The following is a 22258-nucleotide window of genomic DNA, read 5'->3' on the forward strand; positions in this document are numbered from 1 at the left end:
ACCAATGCTTAATAACTTTGTTACCTTGGATAAATTACTTAACCTCATAAAATCTTAGCATCCTTTTTTTTTAGGGGTAAGACATTTGTGAGCTAGTTTGTGGGTGGAAGACATTATCCCTCTCAAATTACATTCAGTAGGCAAATTAAATCTTATTTTGCTTAAGATCATCCCTGTGACTAGTGTAATCATATAGTTGCCAGAATACCTGGGTTATTTGGGATTAGATGGGATAGTAATATTTATAACTAACTAGTTTACAGTTAGGTTGTGTTCCATATATTATCGCATTTATTCTTCACAACTTTCCTGTGAAGTAGATACTATTATTTTCCACTCTTTTATACGTGAGAAAGATGGGCAGAGATGTTAGAAAACTTGCCCAAGATCATGCAGACAGTAGGCAGCAGAGCTGGGGGATTGAAACCCACGTGGTCTGGTTCCAGAAGCCATGCTCTTAGCTATGATCCTTTCCAGCCTTCTTTTGAAAGGAAAACATTATTTGTGGTAGATTCTGACACTTATTTAAGATGTTTTTTCTTTCCTGTTTCAGGTATCTGACAGCAAGCCGCAATAGAAATTTCTTGCTTACCATGAGGCCATTCTTAAAAAGGGCCATTTTGGTCATAAGTTATGTAAGTACATATATGCTTTTGAAATAGCTGATAAGAAATATTTCACTTTAATTTGACTCAGAGACATGATCCAGATTGTTTGAGTCAGCAGTAGCGTCTAACAATATGATCTTAAGATCAAAGAATTTACACGCTATAAATGTTACAAAGCCTTGGGATGTATGTATGGAAGCATTCTAGGGATATGTGAACTCAATGACACCAGCAGTATTAACTATAATACTTTTTGTGCCGTTTTCAAGGTGCTGATGCTGTGTTGTCTCTGCAACACAAACCTGGCTGTATCGGTTATCTAGTGCTGCACTTATATAAAAAGCATTCATGAAGTAAGCCAGTGACATTCATGGGAAAAAGTCCAGGCTTAACTACCTCCCAAAATTAATCTTTACCTTTTATTGAAGCAAAGATTTCCCTCTGACTTTATCAGAAACAACATAATTGGTCCTATTGAAATGAGAATGACATCTAGAAGGTCTGTGTGGGTGCATTCTTCTATAAACAGAACTTATCGCCACAGAAGTGTCTCTGGCCTCTGGTTTTCTTATGCATCTTTGCAACAGGATAGCACCATTCAGTGATAAAATTCCACTGAGTAGACACAAAAGGTGTTTCTTGGGGTTGTTGAAATAACTCTTGCATGAGTGGTCTGCTCCAGAGCATTTGAGAGTTGGAGCACTTCCAAATGTATTTATTCAGGACACAGAAGTATCATCTATTATAGTTTAAGTTAACTTTCATGGGGCTCTGTGAGAGGGATGGTTAATAACCTGGGCATTGGAGACCAATGACATGGGTGCAACTCCTGGATCTTGTAATTTACTAGCTGTGGGATTCTGGGCAAATTGGGAGGCCTCAGGTGGATGGAAAGCCTTCAGTGGATAACAATGGATAACAGCTCATAAGTGCTTGAAACTGATGACTGTTATTAAGATTTGCTTGCCTTTCCATCCTCACCTTCATTGTTTACTCTTCCCTCTACCCAATTACTTTCCTACTCATCTTCAATGTTAGGATTTTACAGAAATGCTCACTAGGAAAAGTGTTTGTAGATCAAAATATTTGTAAAGCATCTGAAAGTATCCTTCAGAAAGGTGGGGCTTACTCCCGACAATCAATGATTTTCTTACCAAGTCTTCTTTTCTCTGAAGGTTATTGTTGTTCTGTACTTCCGTCTGTGGATAATGGGAGGATCTATGCCCCTCTTTTCAGAGCAGGATAATCCAGCTTCATTTTCACCTTACATTCTTACAAGGTCAGTAGAAATACATTTTTTTAAGTTTACTTGGTATTTATCAGGTTGTTTTAAATAATCTTAAACAATGTGTTGTCTTTGCATTTTAAGGAAAGAAAGGTTGTGTTCTATTCAGGGCATGTGGAGAAAAGAAACTACTGTTTAGATGTTTGGAATTCTTTTCAACAAATGGTGCTGTTTTGTCAATATTATTGGTATTGTTCTCATATTGGTATATATTTGTTTACTCAACAAGCATTTTGTTAGCACTTATCAATAATAAATATCTATTGAGGGACTTCCCTGGCGGCACAGTGGTTAAGAATCTGCCTGCCAATGCAGGGGCCGCGGGTTTGAGCCCTGATCCGGGAAGATCCCACATGCCGCAGAGCAGCTAAGCCCGTGCGCCACAACTACTGAGACTGCACTCTAGAGCCCGTGAGCCACAACTACTGAGCCCTCGTGCCACAACTGCTGAAGCCCGCGTGCCTAGAGCCCGTGCTCTGCAACAAGAAGCCCACGCACTGTAACGAAGAGTATCCCCCGCTCGCCGCAACTAGAGAAAGCCCATGCGCAGTAACGAAGACCCAATGCAGCCAAAAAAAAAAAAAAAAAAAAAAGCTTTTGAGTGGCTCATATGGCAAATGTTACAGGACAATGCACTGAGAGGTGTGTAGAGGTTGATTGGACATTATGACTACTTGTAAGGTTAAAATCAGCAGGGAAGTTGAAAGTGGCGAACAGAAATGAACAACAATTTTTGCTAAGATACAGTCAATTATATCTTACCATTTGTCCTTAAGAGATTTAGGATAGTGGATCAAGAAGTGACGTTGACCAATGGATCTTGTTCATTGAGAGGGTTTTAATTCCTTACCCAATCTGCTGTGATGTACTTCTGACACTTTCAGATATAATTATATTTGACAGTTTTCATAACGTTTCTTCAGGATATATTATTCTATAATGTTTATACATTAAGGTGTACTGTTCTTAAATTTTCATAGTTTTATGTTCTTTTTAATGTCTAATATCATTTTTGTAATAGTGACCTTCCCTTTTCTGTGTTTGCAAAGACATAATAAATCTGAAACCTTGACCAACAGCACATTTATATTTCAGCTTACTTGTCTCTCTTAGGGATGGGAGATTGTTGGATTTGTTTTTATAAAGCCAGGCTTGCTTTATTTCATTCATTTACTTTATATGTTTTAATTGATAAATTTCTACTCTTTTTTCATTGTATGTTCTTCTTTTTTGTTCTCAGTGTTTTCTGCCTTTCTAAAGACTATTTTCCATTCAAAAAGGATACTTCCAATTTGTTTGACCCATTTTTCTAATAAATGTTATGTCACAGTTGTTTGCATTACTTGCAACATCTATTTGTGTTAAAAAGTCTTGAATATGCTTCAGAAACCATATGGTATACAGCTTCCAGTGTTGGCTTATCCCTTTGTGATAGTCTAGAGACTTATAAATTGTTGTTTATGTCTTATATTTTTCAAAATATTGTTTAATTAGTCCATTCATTAAGCTTGACGTCTGTAGCCAGCTTTTTGTTAATATTGCAATCTACTTGTCCTTTTAGGTTTCTCTCACTGGCTTTCAACATCTCCAGGGCTCCTTGTCTGGATATTTTTAGCTCATTGAGAAATTGTTTCAGGTTCTGCAGCTCCTTCAATAGCTATTTTCCGCCTTTAAGCGAAAAAAACAGCTTTGCCAAATCCTGGTCTTGCTTTTGGCTCCATTTCCCTTGGCCCTCGGTTGGTCTCCCTCCAAGCTTTCTTGTCTGCTGAATTTGAGCATTCATTCTTGTCTTTATAGTTAGATGCAGCCCATTCCCCGAGCGTACCAGTCTCCAAACGCCAAGCTGCGCAAAGCAACAGATGGATGAGAACAAGAATGTACTGCTCTCAACTCACCAACCAGTCATTTCATTCTTATCTCTGTCATCAGCAAACACGTGCCTACCCCACTGTCCTTGGTGTCAGGACAAGGTGCCTTTGGTCTCTGGCTCACTGCCCTTCTGTCTATACCATCTTAGCTGCCAGGGGGGTCAGGTTGCATTTTTATTCCTGCTGGTGGTCAAAAAAAATTCTTTGGTGGAACCTCTGGCAGAATTAGCATCTTGGGCCGGTCATTCACCATGTTCTACCTTTCACTTCCAAGATTTTTACGTATTTTTTCTGAGGGGTCTGATACACATTTCATCCAGGACTTTCTGTCTGTGAATCCATCTGAATGACTATTCTCAGGCAATTCAATCAATATAAAGTGATAGAACAGAATATCCTAACATCTTTATATTCTCCCACTTGTAAAAAAAAAAAAAACACGTATCTTTCTGTTTTTGTGTTTCATCCTTAAAATACATAGACACCCTGGGACATTTCAGTGACAGTTGCTGTAAATGGCCTTTCACGTTCCTCTAAGATAGCTGCATTATAATTGACTCTTTTAAGCATCCAGAACATTGTCTTTAATTCCTTTCCTGAGTAAAGTTTCTAGTCTTCTTGCATAATTGTTTGACCTCTGGTATAATGATGATTCTTAAACTGGATTACCTTAGTCTGTTTCCAATTCTGTTGGCTTTTTTTTTTTCTTCTCATCAGCTGTACAGTTTAGCTATGATTTGGCTGGCTCTGTGAATCTGTCTTTACCAGTCAAAGGTTTGTCAGTCAGCTATGTCAATTGATCTCGTTATTGCTTCACATCTTTTACTGGATTTATAAACTGAACAACTTTTATAGCATCTTGGCTTCTATCTTGCAAGGATATCTTCTTTTAAAGTAGGTATAATAACTTTATTATCAGGTGAGAGTTTTCCAACTAGCTTTCTCTTCTCTTAATAATTGTTATAGTTATTAATTACATGTAGTTTTAAAAAATATCCTAATAGATTTTAAAAGTTGCTCGGGGGCTTCTCTGGTGGCTCAGTGGTTGAGAGTCCGCCTGCCGATGCAGGGGACACGGGTTCGTGCCCTGGTCTGGGAAGATCCCACATGCCAAAGAGCGGCTGGGCCCGTGAGCCATGGCCGCTGAGCCTGCGCGTCCGGAGCCTGTGCTCCGCGGCGGGAGAGGCCACAACAGTGAGAGGCCCGCGTACCGAAAAAAAAAAAAAAAAAAAAAAAGTTGCTCGGTCAACTCTTTGGTTTTTGGTTTGTTTCACATGACTTCTTCTGATTTTAGTTCTGAGATTCCTTCTCTTTTAGGTGATCCATTTCCATGTGTTTAGCTAAGAGGAAATACCCCGCCATTTTCTGCCTAACAAAACAGATGCAAAATTGTGGTGGTATGCTCATGAGAAACCTTTGTTAAGAAAAATTATCTCAGACATGAGAATAAGAAAAAACATGACCGTGGCATTCACTGTAATGTAGAACATTGTCTTACAAACCTAGAGGAATACAACTTTGGTTGACTTATTATTCACACTTACTGTATTTTACAATTCTGTCAACTTAGAATTTTATGTATAGAAATCTGACAGGTGTGATTATTTCTTTTCTCTCAAGTAGAAAATAAAATTTCAAATGTTAGTTTTATTGCCTTGCAAGACATTGGGCAAATTTGTATCTAATTCACCAGGCTCATTCCTTTTTATTTTTTCATGAACCATAAAAACTTGTTTTTCAAATTTAGTTTGTATATATCGACACATATATACTTATATGTTTCTTATATATATTCAATTTATATTTATATTTAATAACAGCTTGAGATATAATTTAAATGCATATAATTCATCTGTTTAACGTGTACAATTTAATGGTTTTTAGTATATTCACAGAGCCGTGCAGCTATCATCACAATCAAATTTAGAACACCTCCCCAAAAAGAAACCTCATATCCATTAGCAGCTGTTCCCTATTTCACCCCAGTCCCCCGGCCTTAGACAAACATTGACCTACTTTTTATCTCTATAGAATTACTTATTTTGGTTATGTTATATCAATGGAATCATATGATGTGTGATCTTTAGTGACTGGCTTCTTTTACTTAGTAAACTGTGTTCAAGATTCATCGTGTCATAGCATACATATATTAATATTTATTTCTTTTTTATTCTGCAGTAGTATGCCATTTTATAGATACATCACTTTTTATTTTACCCTTTATCTGTTGATGGACGTTTGGGTTGTTTCCATGTAATGGAATGTTTTGGCTATTATGTATAATGCTGCTATGAACATTCATGTACAAGTTTTCGTTTGAATGTATGTTTTGATTTCTCTTGCATATGTACCAAGGAGTGGAATTGCCAGCTCATATATGTTAACTCTATATTTGACTTTTTTTTTTTTAGCACAAGGATGTTTATTTATTTTATTTTGTTTTATTTTTTTGGCTGCATTGGGTCTTCATTGCTGCACACGGGCTTTCTCCAGTTGCAGCGAGCAGGGGCTTCTTTTGTTGCAGAGCATGGGCTCTAGGTACGTGTGCTTCACTAGCTGTGGTGCGTGGACTCAGTAGTTGTGGCGCATGGGCTTAGTTGTTCCAAAGCATGTGGGATCTTCCTGGACCAGGAATCGAACCCTTGTCCCCTGCATTGGCAGGCGGATTCCCAACCACTGTGCCACCAGGGAAGTCCCCTATATTTAACTTTTTGAGGAACTGCCAGACTGTTTACCAAAGCGGTTTTACCATTTTACATTTCTACCAGCAGTCTGTGAGGGCTCCAGTTTCTCCACATCCTCTTCAACACTTGTCTTTTTGACAGTCTTTTTGTTGTTGTTGTTTTAATTATAGCCATACAAGTGGGTGTGAAATGGCATCTTATTGTGGTTTTGATTTGCATTTCCCTGATGACTAATGATGTTGAGCATCTTTATATATATATATTAGCCATTTCTATATCTTCTTTGGAGAACTGTTCAGATCCTTTGTCCAGTTTTTAATTGGGTTATTTGTCTTTTTATTATTGAGTTATAATAGTTCTTTATACATTCTACATATGATATTTATATATTCTACATATATGATTTATGAAAATTTTTTTTACCTTTCTGTGGGTTATTTCACTTTCTTGATGGTGATCTTTGAGGCACAAAAGTTTTTAATTTTGATGAAATCCAATTTATCTGTTTTTTGGTTGTTGTTACTTATGCTTTTGCTGTTATATCTAAGAGGGTTTTGCCTAACTCAAATTCTCTTCTAAATTGGCTTTGTCAAATGTCTGATTCCCTTATTAATAAGTTATGTAAACTTTTAGTCTTCACTGTGTATTTGTACAGGGTTATGTTTTTAATATTTTTTAAATTGTACTTTGATACAGTTTATGTTAACAGCATTTCGGAGGCCATTTATAATTTGGCTTTTAATTTTTGTCCATTGGGCATGTCCAATCAACAAGATAGATCCATACAGAATTGGGGGAGGGGGTCATCATTATTCAGGATACGCTGGCAACAAGCCCTTAATATTCTACCTTTCCATTTTATTCCAAACATTCAGATTGTATTAACTGTCAGTAATTCTATGGGACTGATCAATAACTTTTTTTTTTTTTTTTTTTGCGGTACGCGGGCCTCTCACTGTTGTGGCCTCTCCCGTTGCGGAGCACAGGCTCCGGACGCGCAGGCTCAGCGGCCATGGCTCACGGGCCCAGCTGCTCTGCAGCATGTGGGATCTTCCTGGACCGGGGCACGAACCCGTGTTCCCTGCATTGGCAGGCAGACTCTCGACCACGGCGCCACCAGGGAAGCCCAGATGAATAACTTTTTAAATCTGTAATTGAGATTTGTGTGGATCAACTGAATGACATGACATTGAATGATACATGTTTCTGCTTTTGACTTGAGAAGAAAAGTGTCATTAGAAGTTGAAGAACAGGGCTTCCCTGGTAGTACAGTGGTTAAGAATCTGCCTGCCAATGCAGGGGACATGGGTTCAAACCCTGGGACACGGGTTTGGGTCCAGGAAAATCCCACACGCCGCGAAGCAACTAAGCCCATGAGCCACAACTACTCAGCCTGTGCTCTAGAACCCATGGGCCACAACTACTGAAGCCTGTGCACCTAGAGCCCGTGCTCTGCAACAAGAGAAGCCACCGCAATGAGAAGACTGGGCACCGCAACAAAGAGTAGCCCCTGCTCGCCACAACTAGAGAAAGCCTGTGCACAGCAACGAAGACCTAATGCAGCCGAAAATAAATAAAATAAAATAAATTAATTAAAACCCGAAAAAGAAGTTGAAGAACAGAAGAAGTGTTGTATTTTGATTGCACAACTTTTTCTCGACAAGCAAGTTGGAAAATTTTGCCCTCATATGTCCAAATCCCTCCCATCCCTTGTGGAATTTCTGTAGAAACAAGAGCTAGAAGTTTTCACCAGAGGTAGAAGGGAGTGAATGGAGACAAAAACCATGTACTAAAACAGACAAAAACCAAAACAAAACAGGTTAGCGATTTTGGAAATTTGAGATTGGAAAATTTTGAAATTGGATTTAAATGTAGAAAGGGGCTAGAGCCAAGTGTTGTGGGTGGGTTTTGAGTAAGAATCCCAAATTAAAGATTAAACCAAGAACAGTTGCATGGTGGGGGAGGTGGAGGGTGAGGCTGAGGGCCAGAGTGATTGTCTAGATCTGTGGTGTCCACTACAAGAGCCACGAACCACATGAGGCTACCGGCTAGTCTGAACTGAGATGTGCTGTAAGTATAAATAAAGTACACACAGGATTTTTTTTTTTTTGATTTGATTTTTGGCTGCGTTGGGTTTTCATTGTTGCAGGCGGGCTTTCTCTAGTTGCGGTGAGTGGGGGCTACTCTTCATTGTGGTGTGAGAGCTTCTCATTGCTGTGGCTTCTCTTTGTTGCGGAGCATGGGCTCTGGGCGCGTGGGCTTCAGTAGTTGCGGCACGCAGGCTCAGTAGTTGTGGCTCACGGGCTCTAGAGCGCAGGCTCAGTAGTTGTGGCTCACGGGCTTAGTTGCTCCATGGCACGTGGGATCTTACCAGACCAGGGCTCGAACCTGTGTCCCCTACGTTGGCAGGCGGATTCTTAACCACTGCGCCACCAGGGAAGTGCCTACACAGGATTTTGAAGACAAAATTCTGTAAGAATAAAAGAATCCAAAATACCTCATTAATACATTTATATTGATTATACCCCATAAATTATATACATGTTGAAATGATATTTTGAGTATATTCTTGAAACAAAATATATTATTAAATTAATTTACCGTGTTTCATTTTCCTCTCTTTAACATAGCTAATAAAACCTTGAAATTATGCATCCTTTTACTATATTTCTTGTGGATAGCACTGGCCTAGAACAAGTGCTGGGGTTCTTGGCTTAGCTCTGGGAGAAGGACAGGGAGGTTGGAGGACTGGCTAGTGGAGCACACCCAGCGCGCTCTGCAGCCTTCCTCTGCCTCTGGTTTGGGTGGTTTCTTCTAGTCTGCCAACGTGTGTTTCACTCAGCTGATTCTGAGTGGTGGAGGGATTTTATTGCACTCCATCTTTTGGTGTGACGACTAACTTAGTCCCACCTGAAAAAAGTGTCCTTTAGGGACCAAGATCACGGGTGCTCATGACACTTCTTATAAATGACCACCCAAAATTATGCCCTGACTGCAGCTGTCCCGGGCTTTATGATTTTACTCCAGCCAGATTGCCAAACCTGCATGTGTCTTGAAAACACTTGTGAATCGTGCTGAAACATCAGTGCTGGGGTCCAGTGCCCGAAGATTCTGCTTTGGTGGTTATGGTGGACTTGCATTTGAGGAGTCATGGAATAGGTCTGTGTGCAGCTTGTTCTGTCAGAGAATTGTCATTTAGCCCAGAATTTACTTCTTTCTATGAGTCTCCTTAGAAATGTGGTACCTTGACATTCAATTTTGGAAATCTTGGATAAAAAATAAAAACAAAAGTGGAGGTTAAGTATGGCTTCTGCATAGAGCTGGACCCTGCAGAAGGGATAACATTGTTTCCACTACTAAGGTGCCTGCCTGCTGTCTAGTAACTGGTTTTCTGCCTTAACCAGATTCTAAGGGAACGGAACATAAAGCAGTATATGCTTGACCGAAGAAGTATTGCCTTTCTAATATTAAAAATGGTTGTCTTTCAAATCCAGGATATAGATAAAATAGGATTTTTCAGTGAATGTAAGGCCTCCTATCAGCATCATGTTTTTTCATGAGATGTGGTCCTGGATAAGCAGATGGAATATATCTTCTTAAGCAGATAGATGTGTTTCTGCTGTTCAGCTATCCAGACAAAGTCTTGTATTACTTGTTGGAAGACATCAAGGTATGAAATAATGAGATTAAGATAGAACTCAACATTCTCCTTCTAAAGAAGCTTCTTTTTCTGTCTCCATTTTCAGCTGATAATTTCAAACAGGCACAAAACTTTAGGTTTTGATTGTTACAGCCTTAGGGCACTATGTCTTAGTAATGTTTATAGCCCTTAAAGCCCCTAACATGGGGGCTATCTTATAACATAACGTATCACTGAACAAACTGAATGAAAATTTAAATTATTTTTTAAAACAAACAAAACCACCCTGTGCTTAAAGAGAGTCGAGCAAAAGTCGCTGCTTTGTTTTCGCGTCAGCAACTAGCAGGGCCTTCACACATGAAATGAAACTGAAGTTATTCTGATTTTTAAAGCAGTGGTCACCAAACTAGAGTGAATATCAGAGTCACCCTGGGAAGTATGCTAAAAATAAGATTTTCTGATTCAGGTTGGAGAAATTCTGATTGAATGGGTCACAAGGTTGGGTGAGAGATTCTGTATCTGATCAGCAGCCTAATTGTTTTGGGGGGGAGGAGGAGGTGTTACCCTTTCTGAAATCCTCAGGTATGAACTGTGTCCTCTGTAGCTGAAGAGTGCTCTACAAGGTGTGTGTTGTCCCCATCGTGTATTTTGTATCATGTTCTTAGAAACATAGCTTGGGGATGAAAGAGATGGTCAAGGTCACTGAGTGTAGTTTCCCAAACTGAAAGGACACTATATAATAGTAATTCCTCTAATTGTCTTAGACCCCTGGAATGAAGGGGAAAAAAACGAAGAAGAAAGAGGAGGGAGTCAGAAGAGGGAGACTGTGGTGGTAGCAAATTCTACCTGTGGACTAGGGAGCAGGGCTGGGAAAGGCTGGTCTAGATCACTTTACGGCTTAAAGAAAATATAGAATGCTTTAAATCTACTTACTGTGTTTCCATTAGAATATTAAATCCATGAGAAGCTGATAAAAATTAGAGACGATTCTTTTATTTTTGCTAACAACGGAACATAAAGGCAAAACTTGCTTTTCATAATGAATAAAATGCCAAACCCAAGCTTTTAATTTGATTCTACTTCTTGCCGTATGATGCTCTAACAAATATTTCCGTCAGTGCAGTCATCTATTTACTGTGTTGGAGAGGTGACTACACGCTGGTTTTAAGTTTGTCAGCCCTGCTTCGACTAAAATTTAAAGGTTTGTTGTGTTTTTTTTTTTTTTTTTGGTATAAAAGGTCAAGTTCATCCAGGTTGCACTGTTCAAGGAATAAGTCAGAATCTCAGGCAGGTGTTTCTCCATGAAATACCAGTATTTGACCCATCATATTTCCTTTCTACATTGTATGAGGAACCAGAAAACCCTGTCTTGTATGCAGGGTCTCCTATGGGTCTCTTGCGGGGCATTGAAGAAGTCTGCCTCTCTAAGGCTGTTTCCCTTGCTGCAAGAAGAGTAGGGACTGAGTTGGGATCAGGTAATCCCTATATGCAAATACTTTGTAAGCTAGAAAATGCTGTACATGCCTAAGGGATGTTCAGTGTTGTTGGATGTAGTTCATTAATAGACCACCGGGATTCTGTGTGGAATCTGGAACCTGCGCCTGAGGTATATATGGTCAGCAGTTGGTATGTTTGCTCAGTGGAAGTTACACCTGAACGTTGATTTGAAATAAAGATGTTAAATGCTTTATAGAGAGAAACAGACTCTCGGTAAGAAATGAACCTAGTATTTATTTTGCAGAAAAAATTATTTACCTTTTTAGAGATAAATGGGTAAGAAGTTGCTGCTGGAAGTCTTAGATGTTGAAATTCATATTTTCTGCTCTGAGGAGACTGTCTCTGTTAATAAGAGAACTGTATTAATGGTGCATTTAAAAGGTCAAAGAGACTTAATGGCATTTCAGATTCACTTTATAGTTTATCCATGGTAACAAGAATTCTCATTTGGACTATTATTCATTGCAGTTTAATGCAAAATAAGAAAAAGTAAGCTTGGCATAGCTTTATAAGGATGCTCTGTGACATGTGAGGGGAGTGAGTGCCTTTACTCAGACACTCCTCATTACTAGATGGTGTCCCAGTAGCCAGCGTTACACAAGGTGCTGAGGGGACTACACAAGGGCAGAATCTTCAGTCTGTGCCCTTTAGCTACAAGTGTGGACAACTGGAAGTCTAGCAGTTATCTTTTATGGGACTAGAAAAATATATAGTTGTCTCAGGCCAAGATAAAAGTATCTAATTTAAATATTTTTAGAGTTTTAGGCATTATTTTACTATCAGGTTAATTTCTGAAAACCTATCTACTTAAAGAGCTGTGTGCTGGGGAAATAACTATAAATAAATAAGACTCAACCCTGTCCCCGAGGAGCTTCTGTTTTAGTGGGAAGACAGGCACATCATCAACGGGAAGTTACAGGGCAGTGTGTAAGCCCCGAGGCTGTGGGAGCTCATATAGGGGACTCCAGCCTGGCCTGGGGGTCGGGGGGAGTGGTAACAGGGAAAGCCTGTCAGAAGAAGTGACACCTTTGTTGGGACCTGAAGAATCAGGAATTGGAGTTTGGCCAACCTGTGAGAGTTGATTCCGAAAGATGAGGTGAGCCAGTCAGGTGCTGCTCTCAGGAGTTTGAAACCTAAGAATGAGGCTGTGAAGACTGAAGTGACAGGTGTGTGGAGGCAGGAGGAAAGGAGAGCTGGGCAGCCCTGATGACCATGCTCCAGCCTCAGTCATGAGAAGCATGACTAAGGAGCCCCCGAGCAGAGGGAGGAGATGAAGCAAAGGCTAAGAGAAGCAGAGCAGCCGTGAAGAAGGCCTGTGGCCTAGAGAGAAGCCTACCTTTCTTGTAGCTGCTTGGTTCTGGTTCCTAAGAAGTCTGGTTTTGCTCTTAATTTCCTGTCCTCTGATTCTTATGGGAATTTAAAAAATAACTCTCCCTTTAACTTGTTTGATTAGACCATTGGTCCTCATAATCTGGAAGAACTTTAAAAACAAAACACAATGAGAAACTGGCTGGAGAGCCCCTTGGATCTCTTTTCCTATTTCATGAGTAGTTGGAAATGGTCTTGCCATCTCTGTTCCCAGGTGCTAAAGCAGCAAGTATCAGTATTCAGTGCTACTTACGGGCCTTTGCTCATGGATGGAATGCCCCAAGGGCAGGCCTCAGCACTTGTCTGGCACCTTCTACTCTGTTGCCACCAAGGAGCTAAGGGATGAGGGCCGTAGACAAGCTTCTACCCCAGCCATTCAGCTGGGTTCGCCTTGTAGCTTTCTGCCCCAGCCCTGTGTGCTGGGGATCAGGGCCTGCTTCCAGTCATCCCATCCTTGCCTATAAATTGTTTTCCCTGATTTTCTTTTCTTTTGTGTCACCTGTTTTTGTTCCACATTACCCATTGTGACATTCAACCATGTTGTTGTATTCATTCTCATTGCTGAATGGATTTCCATTCAATGAATATACAATGTATGTATCGATTTTTATCGTAGATGGACATCTGGGTTGTTTCCAGTTTGGGGTGTTAATAGTAGTGCTGCCCGTGACATAGAAACAACCTAAATGTCCACCGACAGAGGAGTACATAAAGAAGATGCGATGTGTGTGTGAGAGTGTGTGTGTGTATAAATAAACACAATGGAATACTACTCAGCCATAAAAAGAATGAAATAATGCCGTTTGCAGCAACGTGGATGGACCTAGAGATTATCGTACTAAGTGAAGTAAGTCAAACAGAGAAAGACAAATATCATATGATATCACTTACATGTGGAATCTAAAAGAATGGTACAAATAAACTTATTTACAAAACAGAAATAGACTCACAGACATAGTGAACAAACTTATGGTTACCAAAGGGGAAAGGGGGGGAGGGATAAATTGGGAATTTGGGATTAACAGATACACACTACTATGTATAAAATAGATAAAAAACAAAGACCCACTGTATAGCACAGGGAACTATTTTCAATACCTGTACTAAACCATATTGGAAAAGAATCTGAAAAAGAATATAAATGTATATATATATATACACACATACATACACACATATATAACTAAATCAGTTTGTTGTACACCTGAACCATTGTGAATCAACTTACTTCAATAAACATTTAAAAAACTAATAGTGCTGCTATGAACAATCTTGTAAATGTCTTTTGGTTAACATATGTGTGCAGCACTGTTGGGTAGGAACTTAGGAGTAGAATTGCTACATCATGAAGTATGCATTTATTCTACTTTCATGAAACTGCCTGAATTTCTCCAACATGGTTTAATCAATTCACAGGAATGTTTCAAAGTTCCAGTTTCTCCACATCCTCACCAACATTTGACATATTTTTCATTTTAGACATTTTAGCAGGAGTCATCTTATCATTTGTATATTATACATTTTTAATCCTGTACTCTAATTTACCCATATTTTTAACTGTCCTCAGAAAGTGTCACGTTCGTTTACAATTTCAAGCCATTTTTGTTTGGGGGTCCTGCCTGGATTCTCTATCTGCCATCTTTCCACCTATTTAAATTCTGCATAGATTCTGGGAGGGCATTTCTTAATCCTCTGTTTTTCATTAATCTGTCACTTCTTAGAACTCCATTGAAATTTGGTGTCTATATTTCACTATTACCCAACCATGTAATATGTGCATGTCTTCTCACCACCGATGCTGTGAAAATGTCCTTGTGGAAGATGAGGGCTAGCTCTGATTACCCTTCAGCACCTGTAAAAGTGCACAGAGTAAGTGTTCAACATTTATTGAGTTCATGTCAGGGTCTCCTGTTCATTGAGAACTTAGTTCAGTAAATGGCTTTCTTTGGCTAGTCCCAGGGAAGGTTATAAGGAGAAGATGCTGATGATGACAATAAGCAGGTTATGCCTACAAAGGCCTGTCATTATTGCTGGGATACAGTGAAACTATGGAGATCTTTTTTTTTTTTTTTGGCGGTACGCGGGCCTCTCACTGTTGCGGCCTCTCTCGTTGTGGAGCACAGGCTCCGGATGCGTAGGCTCAGCGGCCATGGCTCACGGGCCCAGCCGCTCCACGGCATGTGAGATCCTCCCAGACTGGGGCACGAACCCGTGTCCCCTGCATCGGCAGGTGGACTCTCAACCACTGCGCCACCAGGGAAGCCCATGGAGATCCTTTTGAAGCACCAATGGAATACAGGAGTTGTGAGGATAAAAATAAGGGAGAGCCTAGGGAGGGGCAGGACAGATCACCAAACCCAGTGGACAGAGGTAGAGTCAGGGTGAGGTGGGGTGCTCCACTCTGGAGGTACCGTGGCTATTTTGACAGTGTTAGCCAATGCCCTTCCCAAGAGGATGCAGTGTGTATACAGTGCACCCAGTGTCCCGTATTTATGAAATGGTGGAGGATTTTGTAGATGAAAGAGAAAGAAGGATCTTTTGAGCAGAAACATTTCTATATAAAACAAGCAAGTGCTGCATGTTTCTGCTTGCAGTGCATGGTTTTTTCATATGTACCTATCATAGGCATCTTTATGTTAGCCTCATTTTATTTCTTAGCCAAAAAGGTTTTTTCAAAGACAACAGAATTTATGTATATTTTAGCAGTTAAAGCACTCTAATTTTTTTCTTGATAAAAATGAAGATTTAGGCCTTCCCTTGTGGCGCAGTGGTTGAGAGTCCGCCTGCGGATGCAAGGGACACGGGTTCGTGCCCCGGTCCGGGAAGATCCCACATGCTGCGAGCGGCTGGGCCCGTGAGCCATGGCCGCTGAGCCTGTGCATCCGGAGCCTGTGCTCCGCAACGGGAGAGGCCACAACAGTGAGAGGCCCGCGTACCGCAAAAAAATAAAGAAGAAGGTTTAGATTTAAAGAGTGCCACACTATTTACAATAGCCAGGACATGGAAGCAACCTAAATGTCCATTGACAGATGAATGGATAAAGAAGATGTGGCACATATATACAATGGAATATTACTCAGCCATAAAATGGAATGAAATTGAGTTATTTGTAGTGAGCTGGATGGACCTAGAGTCTGTCATACAGAGTGAAGTAAGTCAGAAAGAGGAAAACAAATACCTTATGCTAATGAATATATATGGAATCTAGAAAACTGATACTGATGAACCTAGTGGCAGGGCAGGAATAAAGACACATACGTAGAGAATGAACTTGAGGACACAGGGTGAGAAGAGGAGGCTGGGACGAAGTGAGAGAGTGGCATGGACATATATACACTACCAAATGTAAAATAGATAGCTAGTGGGAAGCAGCCGCATAGCACAGGGAGATCAGCTCTGGGCTTTGTGACCACCTAGAGGGGTGGGATAGGGAGGGTGGGAGGGAGTCTCAAGACGGAGGGGATATGGGGGTATATGTATACATATAACTGATTCACTTTGTTGTACATCAGAAACTAACACAACATTGTAAAGCAATTATACTTCAAAAAAGATGTTAAAAAAAAAAAAAGGGCCACAGTTTGATTGGTGCCATTTGATGCCAGTTCCCCACCGGCCTCATTTTCCCTTTCATGTATTTCATGCTGAAACCTCTTCATTCATTCCTGGATTATGAATGAAAATACATCACTAAGTTGTTTAAGCTGAATTCCTGGCTTTTTGTGCTGTATATTCCATTTTGTTGCCAGATATTCTAGTGGCTTTCCTCCTGTTAGCAGAATTCATGGTAGAAAATTGGTAAATAATTCATTTTATTTTTGCCCCTGCTTTAAAAAAGAAAACCCAGTGGGACAGAGATATTCAAAGATTGTTTTATTTCTGAAATTTTTGCAGAAATAAGCAAGGTGATTAGTTTGAAATGTAATTCATAGTCAATGAGTTAAAAAGAAATACATCAGTTGCTGATTACAGCTAGCTCAACTAGCCCTCTCAAATGTAATTAGCTTTCGGGGTGATTCCAAGTGGCTTCTTTGTGCTTAAATTTGCAAAAATTTTCCAATGCTGTTTCAGTATTTCAAATAGTATTTAAGGAGTTTACTTGCAACATTTATCTGAGTTCATATGCACAAAAGGTAGGTGTATATTTCTGAGCTAATGGAGATAATATATATATATTAAAAAGGGCAATTCCACTCCTGGCTATATATCACAAAAAAACCCAAAAAACACTACGTTGAGAAGATACATGCACCCCAGTGTTCATAGTAATAGTATTTACAATACAAGGTATGGAAGCAACCTAAGTGTCCATCAACAGGTGAATGGATAAAGATTCTGTGGTATATACATACAATGGAATATTACTCAATCTCATAAAAAAGAACAAAATTTTGCCATTTGTGACAACTTAGATGGACCTGGAGGGTATTATGCTTAGTGAAATAAGTCAGACAGAGAAAGACAAATACTGTATATCATCACTTATATGTGAAATCTAAAAAATAAAACAAACAAATGAGTATAACAAAACAGACTCACATACAGCACAAACTAATGGTTATGAAAAGGGAAGGGGTGGGGCAATTTAGGGGTGAGGAATTAAGAGGTACAAACTACTGTGTATAAATAAGCTACGAGGATACATTGTACAGCAGAGGGAATATAGCCAATATTTTATAATAACTTTAAATGGAGCATAATCTATAAAAATTTTAAATCACTATGTTGTACACCTGAAACTAATATAATATTATAAATCACCTATACCTCAACAAAAAGAAAGGAGGGTTAGTTAAGTTAATAGTGTTGTGTTGTTAATAGTTTTGATCTTTCTAGTGTTATAGGAAGGTGAAGTTTTAGTTCTGTGGTTTACTTTTCTTTTTTGACCTATTTTGCTTATAATCTGTGTAAAAAGTCACAACTGAGCATTTAAAAAAATATGTAAGTAACTACATTGAGACTGTAACTTTTAAAAAATGTTATTCTTGATATTTGGTTTTTGTCAGTATGGTATTGCAAGTCTAGAAAATATAAGAGACTGAATGAAGACAACTTGCAGGGCAAGTTCAAAATGTGAACTGAACATTAAAAGTTTCTTCATGGTGTTTGCAGCTATTCCATGGTCAAGCTGCAGCCAGACTTAAGAAAGCATTCCTGTTGCAATTCTGTTGCCTTTATCACTACTTAAAAATTGTTTTATTATGAAAAATATTAAATATGTACAAGAGTGGAGAAAACGGCATAAAGAATCCCCACCTACCCTTTATCCAGTTTTCCCAGTCCTAGTTCATGGCCAATCTTGTTTCATTCATACTCCCACCCGGTTCTTCCGCGTCGCTTCAATCCATCATTTTGAAGCAAATCCCAGACATAATTTCATTTCAAATGGGTATATTTTCATATGTATTTCTGAAATACAAGGACCCTTAAAGACTTAGAACCACAATACTGTTATCATGCTTTAGAAATTAACAGTGATTCTCTATTATCATATATCCAATCAGCGTTTCATTTTTTCTGTCTCATAAGCAGTTATTTTTAATAGCAGTTTGTTTGAATTAGCAGCTAAACAAAACCTGCAGTTTGTTTGATATGTCTCTTAAGTCTCTTAATTTATAGGTGCCCTCTCCCCTTTTTTACCCCTCCCATTGCAATGTATTTGTTAAAGAAACTGCCGTCATTATTTCCATGGAATTCGTAACATTCTGGATTTAGCGTATTGCCTCCCTGTGGTCTTATTTAACATGTTCTGGTGTTTTCTGTATTTGATGTAAACTGGTAATAAAGTGCTTGGTTAGATTCAAGTTTAATTTTCTTTTTTATTTGACAAGACTGCTTCAAATACAAAAGCAGCCCATCAGCTTTTTGTGTATATCCATCAGGAATTAGTCTCCCTTTCTGTGATGTTAAAATTGATTAGTAAGTTCTAGGCACCTGATTTAGCCTGATCCATCCATGATAAAATACCCCATCAGCTTTTCACCTCATAATTTCAGCAGCCGTTTATGGTCATTGCCTAGATCTATTATAGCAAGAAGGAGAGATACTATTTTTTAAAGTAATTTCTAAGAGTTGGGATGTAACCGAGTGACATAGCTGTGTGTGACTCTCCTGCTAAGTTTGGTGGTTGAACATTCTCCTTTAAAGCCAGGTCATGAAGAATCTTTACTGAGCTAAGAAGTATATAGCATGAGCTTAGAAGCTCTGTGAAAAGAAGAAGCCCTAAGTGACCCAGTCATCATTCTGTGGAGTTGGCATTCTCACGAGGCAGTTTCACAGGCCCAAACCTAAAAGGGATAAGATAACTTGTTTTTATCTTTGATAAATAACAAAGCTTGGACTTCATCAAACTTTCAGTATATACTGCACTATCTGTACATTCATATTTTATTTAAAATAACAACAGGGAGGGGAGTGTTGAGAAATACCATTGAAATATCTGACCCATTTCTCTGTTGGGGTTTGAGAGCAAAGGCAGTGAAGAATCCCCATCCCTGAGCCTTTCCTGATCATTGCTAATGATTTCTCCACGGCCAACCTTGGAGGAAGAGGAGGAAAGGGAAGGAGATAGATTGGAAAGGGCTAGGAGGGGTGTTCTAAACCAGAGCTACTTACTGAGAGGAATTCAGGGTGAATTGACTCTTAACATTGGAAAGTAGCCTAGAAATTATCTGATCCAACTTCTTTGCGCATCCAAGGTTTCCTCCAACAGGATCTGGCGATGAGGGAGCTCTTCTCTTCACATTCTGAACCCTCATGGCACTCATCTCCTTCTGCCTCTTTAATTCTGCGTATCTTATTTTCACTATTGGATTTTACATTCCTTGAGGGCAAGGGATTTATCTATTTCTCTGGTTTAGTCCCATGTAGAGTGTCAAAGATAAACACAGCTGGACATTAGTTAGAGTAATAAGAACACACTTTATTCAGTAACTACTGACAGTTCAGGGAAGAGCTGAGCTCCATTCTGATTTGCACAGGGTTGACTGGGTATTTTAAAGAGAGAATGGGAGGGGCGGCAAAAGGGGCTCGGCAGAGTCAGAGAAGTAAGAAATTACAAAGGATTGATCGTCTAAGTGCATTTAGGCTGTGTCTGCTGGCTGGCAGTTATCAGAGTTAGAATTCTGTCCTCCCACAGTCTGAGAGACAGGCCCCTTCCTCTGATGATTACATTTTAAAGGAATGACTCTCAGGTCCTTGAGAAAGACAGTTCTGAGTTGTAAGAGGTACATATTCCCAACTGTAAGTCCTTTGTAGTAAGTGCTCTAAGAAAGGGAGGTCAGGGGCCTTTTTGTCAGGGATTAACTAGAAAAAGGTAAATTCTCCTGGCAATGATGATCTTTCTCAGGCAGGCATTTTAGTGGAGGGGCTGGGGTCATCCCAGGAACATGGCCTTATGCTGCTAAAAGCCATACTAGAGTTTGGTCATCCCCTAGTGCAGAGGCTTGGATGGAGTTTGTTATATGCTGAAAGTTCTGCAGTTTTCAAGGGTCTAGAACACAAGTTAAAGAATTTGTGTTTACTGAACAAATTTAAGTAAATTTAGTTTCTTCTACACTGAAAGGAAGGGGGTCAGTTAGAATGCTTTAGTGCCTAGACACAGCCAGGAAACAGGAGTAACATCCCCATTCATAAATTTCCTTCCCTAGGTCCACCTGGCTATTCTTATTATCAAGGACAGCTGTTAACTTCCCTCCTCTTAAAGCCTAGCCTCTCAATTTGTAAGAGACTTTATCTCCTTACCACAGATATTTTTATTTTTTTGAAATAGTTCCAAATGGATCAATCTATTATAAAATGGTTAATATTTTCATATCTACTGCGGGATTTGGGGCACTATTAAAAAGGGACAGGTCAAATGTCTCTTACCCAGGGAATAGTACCCAATAGGGCAGCATTTCATGTCATATGCTTTCATTTATACCATTTTTCTCAGTTGTTATGTATTTATTTATGATAATTTTTAAATATAGGTCATGGAAACTCTGTCTTATTCATCATTGAAAGGCCAGCACTTACCACAGTGACTAGCAGCTATTAAATAGATTCCAAAATGATCAACTTAATGACTAAATGAATGAATGACTTTCCATCTTACCTTGTCTTTTCTATAACATTGATAGTATAGAAGTGCTATTTAATAGAAACATGGTGAATGAATGTTTGCAAAATGTCATGGATCTCGAGTTATGTTTCAGTGACTCTTCTTCTCTTTGTAGATTCCTTACCTATTCCTACCTCTTGGCCTTCAACGTGTGGCTTCTGCTTGCACCTGTTACCCTGTGCTATGACTGGCAGGTGGGCAGTATTCCTCTGGTAGAGACCATATGGGACACGCGGAACTTAGCCACCATCCTTCTGGCAGTTGTGATGGCCTTACTGAGCCTTCATTGTTTAGCAGCCGTCAAGGTAATTTTCTTAAGATTCAAATGAATTCTGCATTTCAAGAGAGATACTCTATACTCAGTAACTTTTTTTTTTTGCAAGGGGGTGTGGGTCTAAGTTGAATTTACTCATTCATCTAAAAAACTTCGTGTATTTAAAATTTTTCCAGAAAGGTAATATATATTTTAAAGATCTTATCGGGGTTAAGAGACCAAGGTTACAGTGTTTGCAAATGAGAAACTTTTTTCTTGCAGTGTTTGACTCATTTTTGACCTAATTCGTTTGATTTCATGTAATGATAAATGAGATAATGATAACATGTTCATAAGTGCTTAAATATGGTTAAGATTCTGCTTACACTAATAAATGCCTGCCTGAGTTGGCTGGGTGATTCTCACTTCAAAAAAAAAGATAATAGTACAAAACTTTATTAAAAGTTTTAATATTGGGAACTTGGAAAATTATTGGAACGTGGAAAAAATTACTAAATGTAACCATTTCAAAAATGATCAAAGACAGCAAAGAACTTGAAAATATTTACTTATTAAAAACTGCTACTGCCTTGTATAAGATGCTTCTTGCCTGAGAATATTCCCATCCTCCCAGATCTAGTGTTAAAAACTCACAGGTTGGGCTTCCCTGGTGGCGCAGTGGTTGAGAGTCCGCCTGCCGATGCAGTGGACACGGGTTCGTGCCCCGGTCCGGGAAGATCCCACATGCCATGGAGCGGCTGGGCCCGTGAGCCATGGCCGTTGAGCCTGCCCGTCCGGCACCTGTGCTCCACAACGGGAGAGGCCACAACAGTGAGAGGCCCGCATACCACAAAAAAACAAAAACAAAAACAAACAAACAAAGAAACCTCACAGATTTACTGGCTGGAGGTGGCTGATTTGGTTTGGGAGAGTAGCAGAGCAGCCAGCAAT

At 39.4% G+C, this 22258-nt stretch overlaps 1 protein-coding gene across 4 annotated transcripts in view; it reads left to right on the forward strand.

The window, feature by feature from the left end:
- TMTC1 (transmembrane O-mannosyltransferase targeting cadherins 1) overlaps positions 1–22258 on the forward strand; it is a 263380-nt gene that overhangs the window by 120845 nt on the left and 120277 nt on the right. For all 4 annotated transcript variants that reach the window (XM_030830461.2, XM_060306111.1, XM_060306112.1 and 1 more), the window contains 3 exons: positions 554–635; positions 1784–1887; positions 21170–21359. In XM_030830461.2, coding sequence (XP_030686321.1) covers positions 554–635; positions 1784–1887; positions 21170–21359 — 376 coding nt within the window. The remainder of the gene's footprint in view (positions 1–553; positions 636–1783; positions 1888–21169; positions 21360–22258) is intronic.

Source organism: Globicephala melas, chromosome 10 (genome assembly GCF_963455315.2).
Source record: "Globicephala melas chromosome 10, mGloMel1.2, whole genome shotgun sequence".
NCBI classification, from domain to species: Eukaryota; Metazoa; Chordata; class Mammalia; order Artiodactyla; family Delphinidae; genus Globicephala; species Globicephala melas.